Source organism: Manis javanica, chromosome 6 (genome assembly GCF_040802235.1).
Source record: "Manis javanica isolate MJ-LG chromosome 6, MJ_LKY, whole genome shotgun sequence".
Lineage (NCBI taxonomy): Eukaryota > Metazoa > Chordata > Mammalia > Pholidota > Manidae > Manis > Manis javanica.
The window spans coordinates 141,026,603-141,047,984 of NC_133161.1; the positions used below are offsets into that span (position 1 = coordinate 141,026,603).

Here is a 21,382-nt window from a genome sequence, read left to right on the forward strand (position 1 = left end):
TGAGGGAAAGGACCCTGGCCGCAGGGCCAACATGAAGAGCTTGAGATTTCACATCGTACCTTAGGGTTCTAGAACCCAAATGTCTTTCCAAAACGTACATATCCCAACCTGCTCCAAGAGAGTAAGAAATTATCAGGACCCATCCCAACAATACCATAAAAAACCACCTACTTGGATCCCTGGATGTTAATTACTTTCTCACCATTGGTAATTCTAATGACAAGGTTGTCCCGGATACATCTGGGCCAAATCCTTGGCAATGAGCTCTTGAGTTAATTTGTTCCTGAAAATGTACACACTTAAGTAAGGCAGTGTTTCCAAGATGTGTTCCATAATACGTTAGTTACTGGAAGAAGGGCTCGGTATTCAAATTGGGGGTCATGCAGAGTTAGACAAGGTTAAGCAGCTCCTTCACTACTCAATTTCTCAGAATCTTTTCGGAAATCATTTTCCAGCTCAAGTCTTTGTATATGAAGTGCCTGCAATATCATCATGGCTTTATTAGGAACTGTGCCCTTAAATACTGATACAAACCAGAGCAATGACCATTGCAAAAGGAAAATTTACAAAAATTTTCTCCTTAAGTAACTAAATGATGGCCTCACAATCCTCCCTTATTTGGGCAAAACTGCCTCTCCTTATCCTAGACTTAGGTCTGCCCTTTTTAACTCAGAAAGACTGAAGTTACCCTTGAGTGATACAGTTCTCCTGTACTTATCGACTAATAAATTCAGTTTTACTTTTCCAGTTCTAATGATCTTCATATGCACTATAAACCCCAAAGAGGATAGTGTATGCCTTTCCCAAGTGTTTCCAGATATAGACCACTTTTCTCAACAAGCCTTAGACTTAAGATTTCCTGCTGTCTTTCTTAAGGCGTATGGCCTCCAAAGTTATCTCTGTGGTTATCAGGATCTTATAACTCCATGATATGCACAGATGCCCAACTAACTTGGGAGATAAATTTTAAAAATCCAATACAAGAAAATCTGAAGTATAATACAGAAAAAGTTGGAGATTATTAGATATTTACCAGAGTATCTACTGCCTGACAAAGTAGCTGACCACCAACACTTGGAATTACAAATTCTCCCTGCAAATTTAAAGAATGTCAATTATAAAAATGCCATTTACACATAACTCTTGCAGAGCCGTGCACTTTCGATGCCTGGCATTTAGCTAGTCTTGGACCTAACAACTAGAAGAATAGCACTCTTACACACACCGTCAGCTGACTCAGTCCTCTAATTACCCCTGCCATTTCTTTCATATTTGGAAAGTAATTCATTCTGTCCTAAGTTCAGAAGCAACTTTAGGGCTGAGTTTTCCATCAAGGAAGCCTTCATAGTTATATTTGCTCTGTGACGCCTATTGGCTTCCTAGGCACATGGCCTATGCAGATTGAAGAGCAGAAACTGGTATAATCCAAATGGAAATTTTAAATGAGCTATAATACATCTAGCACACAGTAGACTTTCATGAACTATATAGTCCCCTCCATCTGCTAAAAGTGATTAAAACCTTGGTTTCAAATGCAATAAACAGATCCCAGCAATGGTCCCATGAAAATGAAATGTGCAAGGCAATCAGGGAAGAGAAGGCCTTCACATGACTGTGCAGAGTGATAACTTGGGGACTGAACACACATAAGAGAGAGTAAAGAGGAAAATGGCAGGTATAGTAAAAAATGAGCAAATGAGCTCAGGCAAGACGGTCTCAATGTAAAGAAACAAAGAAATGCTCAAAGGAAAATAGAGAACAATGATATCATAACTATTCTATTACTGAGCTTCTAGGTTCCAACCAGCATGCAACATTTATCATTGTGCCCTCGGAGCAACGTTATAATTAGCCCGGTTTGGAACATGGACCATGAAGGTTCAGAGTGGTGGGAGAATCTGCCCAAAGCCCTACAACTGATGGCGAATGCCAGGGTCAGTATTCAAAGCCCAAACTGCTGTCTTTTCTACAGTGCTTCGCGGACGAAGAAAAAAACGAAATCAAGAAAAACAACTGTAAGTACAGGCACAAAAATCAAACCAAACAAAGATCAATAACAGAAAAACGAAAGGAAAACCCCTGCAGCAGGTAAGCGTGTAAACTGAAGGCCCCTAGCTGCACACAGATGCCGGCGTACGGGCAGAAGCGGTCTGGCCCGAGGTTTTTCGCACGCGGTACCAGGGAGCAAGGAGGCTCAACCCGCGCCGGGAATAGAGAGCCAAACCTCCGGGAGCCTAGAACGACTCCTGCGCGGCAAAGAGGCGGGGGAAAGGGCAGCTTCCGGTTCCTGGAGCAAAGGCCCCACGTGTTCCGACCCGCCAGGCCCCGCGCGGCTCGGATCCGGCGGCGCTGCTTCGGCCGGGAGTGGGTGGGGGAGAAGCCGGGGCAGGGGAGGAGCCGCCGGAGCTGTCGGAGCCGTGAGTGCCGGGGACTGGGCCGGGCCGGGCCGAACCGGATCGGGCTGAGCCGGGCAGGGCAGGGCTGGGAGTAGGGGGAGGGGTCGGAGACCCCGCCCCCTAGAGCTTGGGGAAATCTTACCGTCCCGGAGAAGGGGCGGCGGCTGTGCGGCGATGGGGGCCCGAAGCGTTGTGGCGCGGGTCTGCTGGTGGCCGGAGCTAGAGCCTCCGGGGACGCCATGGCGCCCCAGCTTCTTTCTTCCCAGCCACCGCCCTCCGCCCCCTCCCGAGGCCTGCAGAAGCGCAGTTAGTCTGTGCCTCCCGTTGCTTCCGCGCCAATTGCACCCCCACCCCGGAACCGAGGGAGGAGGGGTCTAGGTCCCTTTGGTTCCCGTAGCTTTTTCTTACCCCATTGAGATTGTTCGAGTGCTCCCCTCCGCAAGCACCCCGCCCAGGCGAGGCCATCTCTTTCCACCACTCACCGCCCACCCGCGAACACACATGTAGATACACTCACCCGTGATCCTTTCACCCGTGCTCATACTGGGCCCTGCAGACCATCTAAGCCTGTAGCTTTTCAGCTCGACTGTGAGCGACCCCGATCTTCCCCTCAAGCTAGTGCCTGGGGCTGCTGTCTCCACTGCAACTTCCCTCCCCCCGACCCCTAATAGCCAAGTTAGGGCCCTATTTCTCAACAGTGCTATTACCCTCCGCAGGAGTGTATGGCCCCTGCGTTTTGTCTGGGTTGACTAAAAGTTTTGTTAGTTTGTCTGGCATAGATATGCGATGTTCTCCCAGACGTGTGTCAGCCCAGTTTTTATCTTACTGGACATCGGAGGTTTGCTTTGATAACCCTGTCTGCCTTGGTCCCCTGCACTGACTTCCCTCAGCTCTTCTTCCACCGCCTTGGCCCTAGAAAGCAGTGCCATATCCAGGCTGTTGCTCAGAGGCTAGGGTTAGAACTGTTGCTTTTTCTCTGTCCACACTGCAGGTGACACCCAGGGCAGCCTCACTCAGAAGCCACAAGGAATGCTAGTGGAGTCCCTCATCCCTCCTCCCAAACTTCTCTTCCAAGCTGCCCCATGGGCCTTGATCCAGAAAGCCACTTCCGAAAGGTTGTGGGGTAGCCAGGGGAGGCTTATCGGTGGGAAATGTGTGACAGCAGAGTATTCAGGGTTTCTGGCCATTTGTCCTGGGTAACCTGCTATTACCATGTAGCTAAGAGGGTGGGCAGGGTTGGAGGGAGGAAGGGATGTTTGTTTCCTGGTAGGACCAAACACCTGGGGTTCATAATCTTTCCTCCTTTCTCCTCCAGCTATATCCCTTTTGCACTCTTTCCATATACTATTTTGCAGTAGACAGTCATTTCAAGGGCACAGCAAGGTTTACTCCGATGTGAGGGACTCTTGGTCATTACAAACTATACAGATGCGGTAAGTTACAGGTTTCCAACATTTTTTTCCAGTTAATTTGGCACAGGCATAAAAAATGTAACAGTCCTAGACTCTTTCTACTGTAAACCCTCCCTTAGATTTGGCCAACACTGGAATAGATGGGTCCCTTCTGCTTGAAGCTCAGCCTTACTTGCTTTGCCTGGGTACTGATTCTCAGTGTCACGCATCCCAAGCACCTGAAGAACTTGTGAAACAGATTGCTGGGGCCACCCATGAGTGCGGATACTAGGGCTGGTCTTGGGCTTGAAAATGCGCATCTCTAAACAGTGCTCTGGTGCTGTGCTCCTTCTCTGGGTTGCTCACGCTGAGAACCTCTGCCTTTGGCCAGACTTCCTCACAAACATTACAGGGGCTTGGGAATCAAAAGACCTGTGTGTAATACTTCTGTGCTGGAAACTAGTCATCCGATCTTGTGTGGGTGACTTAACCACTGAGGTCTGAGTTCTTTGTAAAATTTCAGAGTTTGTCAAATTAAGAAAGTGCATTGTAAAGAATCTCCCAATGCTGGGTTATCTTATGCCAAAATTGAACATGAAATGTTGATAAGGCCTTGGGTTGATTTTCTTAAATTCTCTTGATAGGAGCTTCCATTTTGAACGTATAGCTTACCTACATATTTAGGTTTTTATGGTGAATCCCTAATATGCTAACATCCCTACTATTTCTTAGCTACATGTTACAAGGTAAAAACCTTTAAGGTAAAAAAGACTGTGGTTTTTTTCACCTTTCTGTGCCCAGCACCTTGAATTGGGTAGGACACACGGTTGATGCTCAGTAGGTATTTGTAGAATGAATAACTCCCATCTTCTCCCCACCTACCCTCTTGAAGTTGTTTTTCTCCACTAATCCTATGCCACATAGTAAAACAGCATATGGCTATGCCACCTGATTCCCCAGGAGATTGGAATAAATGCTTATGCCAAATTCCCATAACTGTCCCTGTGAGTGGTTTATTGCCCAGAAGCCCTAGCACCTGCTGATTCTGAATTTCAGTGCTCTGTCCAAGCTGGGGGGGGAGAGGAATCACTTAATTAAATTCAGCTTGCAATTATTAAGCACCTTTTTTTTCCTACAAAGTGTTTGGCGCTGGGAATACAAAAATAAGGAGGCCCTGACCCTTAGCGTCCAGGAGATAAAGACACTAACCAGTGCCCACAGCAGGAATGGCATCCTGGGATTACTTCTGCTTTGGACAGTGATATAATCTGCAGTGGAAACCTGAGACTCCTCAGATTCTTCCGGTCTAGCAGGGGAGGGTCCCCTCCCTTATCATCTCATCATTTCAAGGGGGCTTGGGCAAAGCCAGAAGGAAGTCATCTAGCTCCAGAGCAAGGAGTATCCTGTCAGAGAATATTAATTACAAAACTGGAAACATAGTAATGACTTTTTAATTGACTGTTCTCAATTACCAATTTTTATACCTAAGATCAGGATAATATAAATTATCCTGTTACTTTTCATTAGGTAATGATTCCTCTGACGTTCTGTATGGTTGACATTGACCATGTTCATTGTAGTAATGAATTGGATTCAGTTAGTTATATTCTGGCTGCCAAATGAAAGCCCCTGCCCTCATCAGGGTGAGTGTCAGATTTCATGTCCTGCCTTCTCCTACATTAGATTAGTTTGTAATGTTCTGTTTCAAACTGAGACGTACATAGATTGACCTGCTTTGTTGAGGCCAACTACCACCTCTAGGTAATAACTCTCAGGGTAAAAAGCCTAGCTTCGGGTTAACCAATCGTGACAGCCAGATCCTTAATTCTATATCTGGCTCCCAGCCTTTCTCCACGCTTGAATAAATGATTCTCACCAACCCTAGGCTAATATATCATGGCCCAAGTGCTCAATAAAGAACCCACATATCCTTGGTCCTCTCAAAGCCCCCCCTTTATCACCATCAAAAAGCTGGATGGTCTCTCAAAAGATGATCCATTTCTCTGCCTTCATGTAGAGAATTACCTCCATTTTCAAGATGAGTTGATGTGACTCACCCTAGACGGCACATGTTGGGAGGTAAAACACAGTTCATCTACCTCTGAAGGCAGAACTGTCAGTAGTCCAACATCGCCTCCTGGGCCTGTGGTACATACCTATGGAGAATGTTTTAATTAAAGATAAAGTGAATTGTTAATGATTTTTAGAGGTTCAATTTATATTTCTTTGTGTGTTTACATTCACTCTCAGTGATATTTTTATTCCAAGTCTACAAAAATTCAGGGCAGAAGATATCCATGTCTTAGCTGACGTCCTGCACTATCCACTACTCATTTAGCCTCCGTTACTTCTTGCTGTCTTCCCCTTCACTACACTTCAATCTGTTTCTTTGAAACCAATTGGTAATGAGGTTAGTGCCACTTCTCCCCATACTACTCAGGTATTTTATACTGAATCTAACAAAGGAAGAAATTAAAATGGGAAAAATACTTTAATTTAAGCAATAGTGTTTAAAATGGCTTGAAGCTTACTGACTATGATGTGTTAGAGACCAAATGTCAGTGAATGCCTTCCCTCTCATTTCTTTTGCCTTCTGGGTTAAGCTTCACTTTCTGTGTATCCTAACTGCGCTTGCCTCAGACCGCATCCTCCCTGTTGGAGGGAGGGGACAGGACTGGGATATTAGCAAGGAGAAGCATTGCTTATAGGGTCCTCGGCAGGAGAACTTAAAACTTTACGGTTCCATCCCATCTGTGTTCCAAGGATTGTATTTACTCTTAGCATCTAAGTGTCTTCAAAACAAGGACTCTTCTTTTGATTTAACACTTTACTTCTGATACAACAGTAAACAGACCAAGATTTTTCCTGTGCATTTAAATTTTTTTAATTATAATGAAATAAAAGACTGTTTGCATGTTTATCGTTTAAATCTTGCCTTCTTCCCAGAAAGATTTAAAGCAGTTTGAATGAAAGAGCACAAAATATATTGAACATTTACCTTTGACCTGGCTCTTTGCTGAATGATTCTGTATGTCACTTCATCTACTCCTTAAAACAACCATGTGAGGCCGGTAGCATTAGCCACATTTTGAAGATGAGACTGAGACTTAGGGAGTGTCACGTGGCCAATGAGTGAGGGGCGGGATCCAAAGGCAGGGCTCCAGAGCCCCTACGCAAGATGTGGAAGCATGGATAAGCGTTTGTCGCTAGGATAATAAACAAAAAAAGAGTCTTCCCAGTAGAAGGATCTTTAAAGATAATCTTTTAAAGAACTATGCAGCATTGGAAAAAAGGTCAGTTAACAATTTTTATTAGTCGATTTCTATTGTAGAACAATGAGAGTTGCTGTTGCAAGTTCTGCTTGGCAGTCACATTCACATTTCCAGGTCATGGGCCTGCATTAGGGTCATAGGAATAGAGACTGGAAGAGGCCCAGATACTGCTAACTATAATCATTTGACCCTCACTGTCACTACTTTCTTCTGAAGATTATTTGCCAGTGAATAGATCACCATCTCTCCTTTAGTTAGATCTTATATGACTATAAAGCTTGTTCATTTAGGGTACAGAAAGATCTTCCCAAGTAGCAGTCTTTTAAGGTAGAGAACTAATGTCCTTTCTTGGCTAAAGTTTTCTGTTTTGTCAATAGAATTGAATTAGAGTCTTCAGTGGCATGTGACACATTCAGATAAGGAGCACAGACAGCTGGACCAAAGGTGACTGGAAAAAGGTCTTGGCCTTTTCCACTTCTCCCCGATTCTGCCCCATATGTCCTAGAAACACATACTCAAAAGACGAAGCCATAGGGCCTGCCCAGGCCTGGGCTTGTGAAGTGTTCTGCAGACATCGTTTTCTGTGTACCTTCTGGAACCAAGTCTCACTTTTCCTGGCCTGGCTTTACAGTCTCTGTATAGCCTGTTGAGTTTTTATCGGTCACTGTGAAACCCTTCCAAGGACAGACATTGGTGGAAGGTGTTAGAATAGCAAAGGTAACAAATAGCAAGGCAGACTTTGCAGTATAGCAGATCCCATGAATCGTACAATAAAACACAACATTCATTTTCTGTCTAATACTGACACCTAACATTTGCACCGCTCATTCTAGTTTATAAGTTCTCACAGATTTTAGCTAATCCTGTGTGTTGGGAGAGTGGTTATCTGCAGAGGGTGTCACCCTTTACAAGGGCTCTTGTGTATGTCACCCTATGACACCCTTCGAGCAGCTGCAGTCACATGGGGATCCAGGGTTGGAGCACACTTCCTTGGGCATGCAATCTGGTGCACCTTCCTCAGCAGCACCAGCCCCTGTTCCTTCCCATCTCCACTCCCCAGGACTCCCTTCCTTCATTCTGCTCTTGCTGGTCTGTTTGCCTTCATCTCATCTTCCTAGGCTATCAAACTAAATAACAGAACAAGCAATGGAAATTGCAATTCATGATTTCTGAAGGGCATTTAAAAATGGCAGGTTTTATGTGGTGATGATACACCCTTTTTTCCTTTGGAGATCCAAGCCCTGTGAGAGCAGGAACCTTACTGTCCATTCATACTTAATAGTAGGGAATCTCTTGCAGCTGGTGCTACATGAAAACAGGGCCTATGGGCTTCACTGGGCGTGGGCTCTCAGACCCTTAGGGTAATAGATGTCCCTTCATTAAGCTAAAGAACTCTGTGTATCAATTCCATCTTCTCTCAGGACTCCCAAAGAAAAAAATCTCACTGAAATGGGCATAAAAGTTTTAAAATTATAGACCACATGAGAAAATAAAGCACCATCAGACAGACACAGTAGAGTCAGGAAATAGGAAAATGAGCACATTAAGATCTAGAAACTACGGAACTATCTAAAGACAGACTATGAAAGTATGTAGTAAACGGTTGAGGATAATGGAAGAGAAATAACATGAATGAAAATCAACTTGGGATACAGATAATAAAAATGAATGATGTGGTCATTGAAAGTACACTCATTTGATGGGCAGCAGCACATTAGACCCAACTGTTAAGAGTGACTGATGGCCTTGCAAATGGATATGGAGCACAAAAGATTGAAAAATGGAGTCTCTCCAGGTTGCATGTGGAGAGTGGTTTAGAAGGGGCAGGACTGGGAAGAACAGTGGTGTAACTTGAAGTTGTTCATTCATCTAAGTTCCTACTATGTGCCAGTGTGTATAGGGGCTGAGGATAGTGTCACTTTTTTAAAAGGTCCTGTAGTACATTTTAGTGGGTCATGATGGCTCCATCAAGAATGGCAGTGGAGATTAATTAATTTAAAAGACATTTATTTTAAAAGGTAGAATTAACAAGATTTGTAAAAAAGAGTAGAAACATGGAGGAACAGACTGATTCTTCCTGTTAAAGTGGGAAGAAAACTTCAAAGTGGAGGTTTATTCACTTGAGTGCTTTTATTGTGTACTTTATTATACATATTAGAGATTCATGAAAAGCAAAGTCTTTAACTTCAAGGAGTTTGACAGGAAAGATAAACAGCAGCTATGTGAGAGGACAAATACTGTGGTAGAGATGTGCCAGGTTGCTGTGGAAGCAAAGTGATTTCTAAGTGTCTAAGGGTAGGGAGAATGGGATCAAAGAAAATGGCATAGAAGATGTGGACCTGAGCTATGTCTTGAAAGATAAAGTTTAGCCTAATAAAGGATAAAGAGGATGAACAGCATGTTCAGAAGCCAAAGGGCATAGGGCTTTAGTGTGTTTCCCGTGCACACCAATTTGTGTGTGTGTATGAGTGTGTGTAAGACTGGAGAAGGAGGCACAGGGAATGTGAGAGTCGACCTACTGTGCAATACTTAGCAGCTTGTATTTCACTTACAAGACAGGGAGGAGTAGCTGAGGATCTTAAGTGCGGAAGGAACATGACCAAATCTGTCAAGAGCTCTCATTCGTGTGACACTGAATGGTAACTTGAAAATAGGAATCTGGAAGCAGGTGGCTCATGTTTGGAGGCAGTTGCGGTAACCCGGACGAGAACTGAGGAGGACCTGAACTGGAAAGCACGGGAGTGAAGATGAGGGGACCTGTTACGAAGAATAGGAACACACCCTGCAGCACCAGGGGTGGGGGGTGAGTAGTCCAGGCAGAAGGAACCGCTCTATACAGGCACAGAGGCCTGGAAGGGCACCCTGTTGTAGGGAGATCAGCAGTGCATTCATGACAGCAGGTGATACAGAGAAAGGGGCAGGGTAAGAGGCTTGAAAAAGAGAGGGCGGGCTGATTATGAAAAGCTTTATGTGCAGTGCCAAGGATTTTATAACTGGTCTTAGAAGTTATTTTTAGATGTTGAATGCGCAGTTGGAACTGTAATTTAGAAAAGTAATAGTTAACACTGGAATGCCGTCACTCGAAGCACTTCATGCATAGTGATACACGGACTCCTCAGTCACCCTGTCAGATGGATGTGCCATTCTGACCTCTATTCCGCAAATGGGAAACAGGCATAAGGGGAGTGAGAACTTGCCCAAGACCCCTTACCTAGTAAGTAACAGAGCCAGGGTTCAAACCTAGCAGCCTGACTCCAGGACTCTCACCCTAGGGGTTTCTTAACTGGGATGCACATGAGGACCACTAGCATTTCTAAAGGTACAATTGCCTAGATTGACTGGCTCAACACCCAGAAGAATGGTGTGTGATGCTTGTTTTGCAAAAGTTCCACAGGTGATTCGGTTGCACTTTGCTCATGGTCCAGTACAGCAGGGGTCCCAGTCAGGAAGTTAGGGCAGTCGACCAGGTAAGACAAGGGCCTAGACTAAAGCCATGTGTGGGAAAGAAGATGGGGAGCAGATTGGGAGGCTTAAGAGTAGAATTGGGTTAATGAGCTGTCACACCCAAGGATTACAAAGTCAAGTGTTTTCTTAACAAGTGATCTCAGCCAAGACAGGATTCTTGGAAGAGGGGTGGATTTGGGAGTAAGAATAATGATGCCGTTTTGAACACTTGAGTTTGAGGGCCTGTAGGTCTTCCAGGGAAAGATGTCTTAACAAGAGCAAGGTTGCTTTTGGGGTGCCTGTGTGCTAGCCACTGTGTAAGCGGCTTTTCTCACCACGCAATCCTGCCCTCACACCTCAGTCCCCATTTTACAGAGGAAATTAATACTGAGGGTAGTTCAGTTGAGCATGAATCTCCATAAAGCCTGTGCTGTCTGTTTCAGTCCAGCTGATGTGTCTCTTCTCAGAATATAGATCCTAGTAATAATATATGTTAAGCGGGGGGGTGTGAAATCGACCTGCCAACACCACGTTTTGTAGCAGGTGATTAATTATCAGTCCTTTCTCCTCGCCATCTTCCTTTAGGTTCACAGATTTCATGAGGTAGGAATACAGGGTTTTTTTTCTATTAAGTGTAAACCTTGTTTAAAAAAAGGGTGGGAGAAGATACCTTCAGGCATAGATTATGCCATTCCAGCCCGATCTCTTTAAAACATGCAGTTATGGAGATTGGGGGACATGGGATTTAATGGTTTGAGAAGTGTTATGTATATATGATTATGGTTAGCTCAGAACTGTTAATCCTTTATATGAGTTCTTATACTGTTGTTTGTCTTCATTTCTCTCCCCCAGGGCCCATGGGAGGAACTCGTCAAAGTGTCCCGGCAGAGCCCCGGAGGCAATGACCGTGTGAGCGCCAGGTGGTGTGAGGCCACCCCAGAGCCAGACCATGGCTGCCGCCGTGGAGCTAGAGACCCAGGACCTTTGGGAAGAAGAGGGGATTCTAATGGTGAAACTGGAAGATGACCCTCCCTGTGGGCCGGAGCCTGTCTTACAGAGGGATGACCCCGTGCACGAGACCTCCCACCAGAACTTCCGTCGCTTTCGCTACCAGGAAGCAGCAAGCCCTCGAGAAGCTCTCACGCGACTCCGAGAACTTTGCCATCAGTGGCTGAGGCCAGAGAGGCGGACAAAGGAGCAGATCCTGGAGCTGCTGGTGCTGGAGCAGTTCCTCACGGTGCTGCCCGGAGAGCTGCAGAGCTGGGTGCGCGGCCAGCGGCCAGAGAGCGGCGAGGAGGCTGTGACGCTGGTGGAGGGTTTGCAGAAACAGCCCATGAGACCAAGGCGGTGGGTGAGGAGGGGGAGTCCTGACCTGTGTGATGTGGAGGGGATAATGCTGGCAGCGTGGGTTTGGGGGTAGGGCTTACAGGACCCTTACAAGCTACCCTCTGAAAGTGGGTAGGTCTGCCCTTGGGGTGTGCCCAGATGTGTGAGCTGCGTGGGTCAGATGGGTGTACGTGTGTGTGAGTGTGACTTCCTGGTGTTTGAAACACCTGTCTGGGGACCATCTGAGGGGACTCAGCAGCCGCGGTTCATATGGCTTTGATTTCCCTTCTCTGGGTGTTGAACCTCCAGGCCCAGGGGAGAATTTTGTAACTTCCTCAAAGGTTCTCATAGACCCTCAGCCACAGGTCCCCCTCCCAGGAGGGTAAGGCGGAGGCAGACCAGCAGAGTCGCAGGGGGGATGGGGGGATGGGAAGGATGGGTGCCTTAAAGCCCTGAGCGGCAGCAGCGGGGTAGAGGGGGGCAAGAGAGTGTCTGAACGCGCCCTGCCCTCTCCCAGTGAGGACAGCCTTGGGCCCCAGTGCAACAGGAGTTTGCCCTCATCTGGGCCCCTCTGGGAGTTTCTCCGTCGGCAGCTTCTCCTAAAACAAGCCCTGATGACAGCCAAGACTCCCCTCCCGACTCCGTGGTGACTGGAAGTTGGACTTATTCCCAGGTGACGGTCCATGTTCATGGCCAGGAAGTCCTGTCAGAAGAGACAGCGGCTGCAGGAGCAGAGCCTGAGTCACCTGGGGAGCTTCAGGACCCTGTGCAGGCCTCCCCACCTGAGGAGGCCCAGGAGGAGACCCCACCGAGCCCAAATCTGGGGGAGCCACAGGAGCAGAGCCCGGGCCGCGAGTCGCAGTTGCAGCCCCTGCAGGAGAGCGGTGGGAAGCCTCAGCAGGAAGGGGGCTTCGTGGCTGAGTGCGGGGAGGGGTATTTCTGCTCTGCCAGGGAGGTTGGGTTGATCATAATGGAAATAAATCACGGAATCTGGGATGTTGGGAGAAGACAGTCTGAGCTGGAATCCCCGGGCCAAGCTTAGGGAGCAGTAATCTTGGGCCTTCCCTTGGCCTGCTGACAGTGTAACAGGTGGCGGCGTTGGGATTCCCACCTTCCCACCAAAGGCCGTGCTTAGGCCAGTGTCTTGATTCCCACCTTCCCACCAAAGATGAAGGGGCGCTTTTGCCAGTTTTGGGGGTGCACTGCATATTGCTGACTTCTGCTTCTTTTCTTAGAGGTTCCAGTGCTCCAGCTCCCAGACCTTCCTGAGGAGAGGAACTCTGGAAACGCAGATATGGTTGCCCTCCTGACAGCTCTGTCCCAGGTGCACCTAGTTTCCCCTGTACCACACAGGGAAGGCAGGGGGCCCCTGGAGGTTAGCTGTTCACTGAGCAGGCCAGACAGGACACAGACTTCCACCCGCCTCCTGCCAGTTTATGTTCTCAGTTCTGCATGTCTGTCAAAAGGGGGGTGTGTGTCTAATGAGATCGATTATGATAGTCCTGGTTAGGTCTGCACTGGCTTGGGAAGACTAACAAAATGGGATTACCTTGTAACACTCCAGTACAGCTTTAAAGCTGTTGAACGAGGGTTTGTTTTGCTTTTAGAAGTAAATTTGATAATCATTTCTAAAAACGGCCATCTGTGCCGCTGAGACGGTCTGAATTGTGCTGTGTGCTCTTCGGGGGACTGCATTCAGTCAGCCAGGATGCTTACGAGGCGCTCACCACGGTCAGAGCCCTGAGCTCAAGCCATGTGGCTGGAGAAAAAAAGAGTAGAATTCTTGCTTGTTTTTACATTGTATCAAAGCGGAAGGAAGAAGGTCCTGTTGATGCTATATATTCCTTGTAGGTGATCCTGTAATTAGGTCAATCCGGGAAAGCTTCCTAGAAAATACAAATTTCTACCGAAATGTGGGCAGCATTAAAGGGCCAACTGGGGAGCTGAATGGTGGCTCTTTATCCTCCGGAAGGGGAACGCAGGCTGATCCTGAGAGAGAGCAGTGGGGGGCAGGGGGCAGGAAGGGCCGGTGCGGAGGTAGAGCATCAGGGCGGAGCGACAGAGGGCCAGGCAGCTTTCCTGAAAGGGACTGGGGTGTCCCATTTCAGTTCTTTTTGTCTCCCGGATGGCCTTCATTCTGGGAACAAAACAGGAGGCTCCGTGAAGCCTCCATTTTTAACTGGCCCCTGTGTTGTTTCAGGGATTGGTAACTTTCAAGGATGTGGCCGTGTGCTTCTCCCAGGACCAGTGGAGTGATTTAGATCCAACACAGAAAGAGTTCTATGGAGAATACGTCTTGGAAGAAGACTGTGGAATTGTGGTCTCCTTGTGTAAGGAATTTCGAGTATTTCTAGAGTGTTCTGAGCACAGAGATCTTTTTCCCTTTGGAAAATTATGGAGGATCTCAGGCTTTAGACTGTATGTGATACACTTCTCTTATGCCCACCACACCAGTGAGACATCTTTCCAAGGTAAAGGGAAGAGAAAGTGCTTAGAAAGTGGCTGGGAACATCTGATAAGAAAATTGTAATATTTAAATATTATTTTATATATTTATTATTAAGTATATAAATTGTAAATTGAAATGTTGAATATTGTAATTTATTAAATAATGGAAAAGTTGCAGTGTTTTTGAGGTAAGCATATGAGTTTTGAAACAAGCAGTATAATCATATTCCCCTGGATATGGGAAAAAAGGGTACCTTTTACAGTTGTATAATTATTGAGTCACAGATGAGAGGCAAGAGATATGTAGTCCTTGGTTACAGGTGCTCAAGCTAAAAAGGACCAAATATTTGATCGACTGACCTGGCTAAATAATTGTTTTACAATCTGCCAGACAGAAGAGGTGTGCTCTTAACCCAGGGCGTTGGTGAGCCAACCGTCATGTCCCGTCTCCCTCTCTTGAGCAGCATTTCCAATCCCCAGACTAGATGAGACCCCCCATGGAAGAGAGGAAGAGCCTCTGGTCCCGGAAATCCCAGGGCCTCAAGAGCCTCAAGAACCAGAAATCCTGAGCTTTACCTACACAGGTGAGGAACGACAAAGCGTCGCCCCCCGCCCCGAGCGGACGCGTCCTCCTGTCAGCACTCTGGCCTCCAGGGAGCCCCTCGTTGGCTTTTCTAACACGTCAGCCATTCCTGCTGTCTCCCCTGAACACCAGATTCTTCTGTCCTTTTCCTCCTCTTCACCCCTCCCGTCCTTCATTGGAGGGGTACGTAATGCCACACGGTGACAGAAACAAAAAACAACGTTTGGAGTTGCAGCTAAACCATTTCCTAAGTAGGCCCCTTAAACTCTCCATCTTCAGTCTCCACGTTTGTGAGGTGAGGATGGGAGTATCTGTCCGTGCTCCGGTTTGCTGGCGGCTCGAGGCGACCTGAGACGGTACCTGGCACACGGCAGGCGTCCAGCCGGCTGGTTACTTCCTTCTTTCCCAACCTCCACAGTTACGAAAATGGGCTTCCGGCTCTGTGGTCTGGCCCTTTCTAAAACTGTTTAAAAACCGCCCGTTGTGTGGAAGCCGTCACTGCATTTCTGATATCCCCTTTCCTCCCGTCACCCTCTCTGCAGGAGACAGGAGTGAAGATGGGGACCAAAGTCCTGAGCAAGAAGATCCGAACGTGGAAGACGTCAGCAGGTCTGTTCTGGGAGATCCAGAAATTCACCAGACTCCAGACTGGGAAATAGTCTTTGAGGGTGATCCAGGTAGACTGAATGAAAGAAGATTTGGTACAAATATTTCTCAAGTTAATAGTCTAACAAATCTTCAGGAAACCATGCCTCTCCACCCCTTGTTAGGGAGACATCATAACTGTCCTGTCTGTGGAAAAAGCTTCACTTGTAACTCCCACCTTGTCAGGCACCTGCGGACTCACACGGGGGAGAAACCCTATAAGTGTATGGAGTGTGGAAAAAGTTACACACGGAGCTCCCACCTTGCCAGGCACCAAAAGGTTCACAAAATGGGCGCTGCTCATAAACTTCCTGTGAACCGGAGGAGCCTGGACGAGACCTCCCCTCTGGTCCAGACTAAGAGAACTCAACCTGTTGAGAAACCCTACAGATGTGACGACTGCGGAAAGCACTTCCGCTGGGCTTCGGACCTCGTCAGGCATCAGAGGACACATACAGGAGAAAGACCCTTCTTCTGTACTATCTGTGGCAAAAGCTTCAGCCAGAAATGTGTGCTGACGACACACCAAAGAATCCACCTGGGAGGCAAGCCCTACTTGTGCGGGGAGTGTGGCGCGGACTTCAGCGACCACAGGCGGTACCTGGCGCACCGGAAGACTCACTCGGCCGAGGAGCTGCATCTCTGCAGCGAGTGCGGCCGGTGCTTCAGCCATCGCGCCGCATTTGCCAAGCACCTGCGAGGACACGCCTCGGTGCGGTCCTGCCGGTGCAACGAGTGTGGGAAAACCTTCAGTCGGCGGGACCACCTCGTCCGGCACCAGAGAACACATACTGGCGAGAAACCATTCACGTGCCCTACCTGTGGAAAAAGCTTCAGCAGAGGCTATCACTTAATCAGGCATCAGAGGACCCACTCAGACAAGACCTCCTAGCTAGTTGCCCATGGAAAGAAAGCTGCCTTCACCCAGGGATGGGCTAGGAGAGGCTGTCTTGTCAGCCTGGGAGGATTTTTTCTAGGGAGTCTCTCTGACTTGCCCAGATCTGCATAGCCTCTGCCCACAGCTAATGAAAACCCCCCCGGGCAGAACCTCTCAAACTTCTTTAACTCCTTGAGGGGAATTTTTGCTCAAGGACATCCTGAATCGAGGCTCCTCCTTGACAGGAGTGCCCCAGCCTCCGCACCTCGTGGTTGTGAAGTAGGGGAATGAGAAGACATGAGAGGTTGTGGTTATTACCTTTCCCCCAGGATAGGCTGTTATGTACCCTAAAGACTACTTAATAGCCTCAAGCTTAAAGTGGCCCAGGCCAACCCCTTAGGTTGGGTAAGGGACCAGCCTTTAGGATTCTGTCCTTACCAGGCTCAGATCTTAAAGCGTACAGCCCTGAACTCAAGGCAGGAGATTCGCATCCTGATGGCCTTGCCACACGTTGACAGGATAACTACAGCTCTCTCACTGATCCACTCCCCCGTGGTGGGGATAGGGGAGAGAAGTGTTTGATGCTGAAAACCTCGAGGCCGCCGTCAAAATGATACCAGGTGCCAGACACTGCTAGGAAGGAGGACGTCGTCAGAAGCGTCTTTCCTTGTGGGGTTTCTCCCCGTTAGAACACTCAATGCCTCCCCTTAATTCCATTCTACCAGCCTCTTGGTTTTGTCCCTAGCACTTCTACTACAAGTCAGATGTAGCATTTGGGTGCTGAGAGAGTCAGTAAGGCATAATTAAATCATGAAACAATTTACATTCCCACATACGTACAAGCCCACCCATCCCACCCTCTGCATGGGCTTGTGAGGGAATTTTGGAATAGTGTCAGCTCACAGAGGCACTAGAATAATTATAGAATCATGATTGACTAAGTCACTTCATTTACATGAAGAAAACTGGAGAAGACCTGAGATGGTTATGGAAAAGTTAAGAAAGATCTATGGCTGCTGGCTAAGGTTATCAAGACTATTTTCCTGATACCCAGCACCCCAAATCCCTGCCTCGGTTCTCTGATACCAGAGAAAGTTGTGAACCCCAGCAGTTGGGACCCTGAAGAATTTACCAGGAGTAAATGGCTTTCATGTATTTGTGGTGTTTGCTTTTTCTTACATGATTTCATTTTCATGTAATTAAGAAGTAAATAGTAGTATCTCATGGCCCAAGGATCTCTTGCCTGATTAAGGTTCCAAGGAAATGAGGCTGAGTAATTGTGAACCTCAGTTGCTCTGACTGGGGGAGAGGCAAGGATGGGGGAGACCGTCCTCCGTAAGTGGAGCACAGGGTGTGGGGTCATAGCATGAGAAGGGAGACTCTTCTGCGCCTGCCTTCTGCGCCTGCCTTCTGCTCTTTCTCAGTCTGTTCCATGCCAGCGTGCACCAGAGGGGTATGGGTGGGGTAACAAGGTCTCAACGACTAGCTCAGCAAGGAAATACTCATTTTGGTCAGTAAGATACTCTAGTTGACTGGTTTGGTTTTAATACCAGTCAGCCATTGTCCTTCTGGAAATACACACATATGAAATAAATAAAGTAATGCCGCAGCCAAGTTCCCTGGTTTCTGGGACTTTCCATTTTACACATTCACTTTCCAGGGCCCAGGTTCCTGATTCTTTTGAACATCACTCATCATTCACAAAAACGTCAGGGCGTACAGAGTAGTTTTCCGTAAGGATAGAAAAGGCCTGGCATGGTTAGCAGAGCCACGGGTGGGATTTAGGCACACAAGAGGTCAGGTCTGAGCCTGGCATTTGCACAAGAGACAATCCTAAGATGCAGACATTCTGACCATAGATGGAAGGTGTAAACACAGTTTTTCCTGGGCAAAATGTCACAGCCTCAAAAGATATTCTCCCAACCTATACCTTTTTATGGAAAAAAATTCTGGAGGTACAAATTGATCAGTTTGGAAAGCAAATTGTATTTGTTCCTTTATCTGCATTATTGCCGTAAGTGAAAATCTGTCGACAGAATTGTGAATAGGGGAAAGTTTGAGAGACAGTTCGTTGGTATATCAACTAGTTCCTTTATTGCCCATCCCCCTGCAAAGATTCATATGCCAACAATCTCTGTTCTCGTAGAATACTGTTTTCTGAGTTTCCTGGAGGGACATGGTGTCTTCTGAATATGAACATGAGCAGAATCAGTTTGCAGCCATAGAACCGGTACAAGCACCAGGGATGGGCAAAAAGTAGAGCCGAGCAGGGGAGACACGAGGGTGCGGGATACCCCTGCCCTTCACAGGGGCTTCCTGCAGACTGGTCAGCTCTAAGTACCGGAGTTCCTGAACACCGCTAAATAAAAGTTCCTGAAGAAGAGCCAGGATTTAAAAGATTGGGAGGAAGCCCTAAAGCAGTTCTAAATGAACAGACAAGAGAATTGCTACATGATTGGAAATGATGAAATGATACGCTAATGAAGTTATGAAATTAATAGAGTTTACCCGTTCAGGAATAACCAAGGAATACTCTGCATCATCACCTCAGAGTCCCAAGAGGCATAAATGGAAAGAGAAAGGCAAAATATATTTTTATATGGGAAACAGCCTTCAAACTCTAGAGCAGAATCTAGTGAACTCAGATGAACCCCATGGAGAATTTCATTTATTGGATTTATATCAAAGTACTAGGACCAAGTCAGGCTAAAAAGCATTCCCTCATTCTCCAAAGTCCAAGTCAAATGATGGAGGCATTAGAAGATGCATTCTTTCCACTGAGCAACAATATAGTGAACAAGAAACACCTCTCTGAGTCCTGAGAAGTTGGCAGAGACCATTTGCTCCAATCCTCTCGCTCAGTAACCTCTAGGTTACCCCTTTGCCGGAGGAGAAAGATACTATGTTCTCCACAGTAAGTCATGATTCTCCAGGCTCCCGTGAAGGACGGCAGCCCAAAGGAGAGTTTGGCCCAGTGATGGTTTTTAGAACGAAAGCTGCACTGAGAAGGAGTGAATTGTAATATGCTACATGCAGATTAGTACACTGGCACTCTTCCACACAAGTATTTTTAGCTTGTTTGACCTCTGACATCTCTCTCAAGCAACCTGTTTCTCCTCGCTGCAGAAACTCTCCCTGAAAACACACCTGTAACGTTTTCTCCCTTCTTACAGTGCCAGTGATGTTGGTTGGCTGACCCATTAGGCAAGTTTGTGGGGGAGAAAAAGACTAAAAAGAGTATATGCCCTACCCACACACTCGCCTTTATTTTGGCAGAATACAGTATCCTAAAGTAAGTACGTCTCCTTGGAAGTGGGATAACGTGATTCTGCCTTGGGAAAGTTTGAAGAATCAGGGAAGGAAAAGTCTCGAACTCTCTTCAGAATGTTAATCTCTGAAAATCGTCTAATAATGAGAAATGGAGACAGTAGAGCAGCAAAAGTAAGGCCATCCCAGCAAGTGCAACTCCGTTCCTTTTATTGTGTGTATGCTCGTGGGGTTTCCGGTAGAAGGAGGAGATGGAAAGCAACTTGAATCCTTGAAAAAGAGTCAGTCAGCAGCCTCGACATGGTTATCTGTAAGGACGGGGATCTTCGGAGGAGATGGGAGCTAAAGGACAAAATTGTAGGGATTACATAAGAATGTCCAGAAGCAGCAGCAGTGAGTGACTGAAACAGGAAGATCAAACCCTGTGCCAAAGGGTATGAGGAAAATAACTAAATCCGCATTTAAACAGAGTATAAATATCAGTAATTCTGTGTGGACTATGACCAGGCTTCAAAAAGGCCATTTGTACAGGCAGATAAATGAAACAATTCTCAGGATTTCTGTAAAACTACTGCCCTGAGTCTTTTATCTGGGGTTCCATCAATAGCTGTACATCTTATGTGCCCTTCGAAGAGTCCAGAAGACTACCTGTCAAGTGATTTCAGGAAGAGGACTAGAGCAGTTGTTCGGTGCCTCAGTTCATTTACCGCCTCCCTATGAAAGCTCTACAGAAAAGCAGTTCCAAGGCGAAAGAACTGGGGGGAGCTGGAAGAGAATGCCCGGACAATGAGGAGCTCACCCTGAACCAGGAAACACCCGTGCAAAAGCAGAAAGCTGGATCAGCAAAACAAAGGGGGAAGATCTCCTTCCTTCTTTACCCCTGACAAGATGTCCTGAAAGGGCCTCTACTAAAATGAAACTACATTTTGGATGAATTACTAAAATCAAGAACAGAGACAGCATGGAAGTTGGGATAGGGTGATGAGAACTTGAGTGTTTTAGGGTTCATGAATCACCCAGGACAAAAGCTATGAAGTTTTGGTGAACTTTGGACATTGTGTATCCAATATAAAATTGTTATATTAGGTAAAGTATTAAATATGCACTGTATGGTATCAAGGATATTCATTACAAATAAAAAAAAAGTAAATAATATCCTAAATAGTGGAGGGGAAATAGGAAATAAGTATTTAAAGCAAAGAAATGGGAAGGTAACTGTCCAAAGGAGAGCAAAAAATAAGCCTCAAAAAGGTGGGACAAATTGAAGTACAAAGATGACAGCTCAAATATATGGATAAAATAGACGAAATAGTGGTTAACTGATAGAGATTGTTGGCGTGGGCTAAAAAGTAAATTATAGCAATAGGCTATATACCAGAGAGACATAAAAATATAAGGATAATGAAAAAGTAAAAGAATGGGAAGAATAGACCAGGAAAATACTAACCTAAAGGAAGTTAAGGGAGTCATCTTAATATTGACCAAAAAAGCTATACAAAAAAGCATTATGAGAAGATTTCTATGTAATTAAAAATGTAATTCACCAGAAATATACAACAGGTCTAAATTTCTATGTGCCTAATGCACAGAAGGCTGTAGGGATCTAGATACCAGGTGACATTTTTACGCCAGTCAGAAACACAGGCAGAGGAAAAATGCGTGAGAGAAAGACAGTGAGTTCAGTTTTGGTCATATTGAGTATGAGTTGCAACACTAGATTCCTCAGAAAATAG

At 46.4% G+C, this 21,382-nt stretch overlaps 1 protein-coding gene across 7 annotated transcripts; it reads left to right on the forward strand.

The window, feature by feature from the left end:
• The first annotated feature begins 2,296 nt into the window (after positions 1-2,296).
• ZNF202 (zinc finger protein 202) lies at positions 2,297-17,537 on the forward strand. 7 transcript variants are annotated; one of them, XM_073239585.1, is made up of 10 exons: positions 2,297-2,417; positions 3,388-3,511; positions 3,712-3,829; positions 4,928-9,862; positions 11,356-11,854; positions 12,503-12,713; positions 13,065-13,153; positions 14,030-14,159; positions 14,742-14,861; positions 15,403-17,537. In XM_073239585.1, the coding sequence occupies exons 5-10, from the start codon at positions 11,453-11,455 to the stop codon at positions 16,395-16,397; spliced, it is 1,947 nt and encodes a 648-aa protein (XP_073095686.1). In that variant the 5' UTR covers positions 2,297-2,417; positions 3,388-3,511; positions 3,712-3,829; positions 4,928-9,862; positions 11,356-11,452; the 3' UTR covers positions 16,398-17,537. The 7 variants fall into 7 exon arrangements, with proteins under 7 accessions (XP_073095686.1, XP_036848736.2, XP_017516641.2 ...); XM_036992841.2 differs by lacking the exon at positions 4,928-9,862; XM_017661152.3 differs by lacking the exon at positions 4,928-9,862 and having other exon boundaries at positions 3,752-3,829.
• The last annotated feature ends 3,845 nt before the right edge of the window (positions 17,538-21,382 follow it).

Excerpts from the sequence above, each read along its gene's own strand:
- ZNF202 (XM_073239585.1), top strand. The coding sequence starts at position 11,453 with ATGGCTGCCGCCGTGGAGCTAGAGACCCAGGACCTTTGGGAAGAAGAG. Across the intron at positions 11,855-12,502 it reads CCATGAGACCAAGGCGGTGG|GTGACGGTCCATGTTCATGG; the intron begins GTGAGGAGGGGG and ends ACTTATTCCCAG. Across the intron at positions 14,160-14,741 it reads TGGAATTGTGGTCTCCTTGT|CATTTCCAATCCCCAGACTA; the intron begins GTAAGGAATTTC and ends TCTCTTGAGCAG.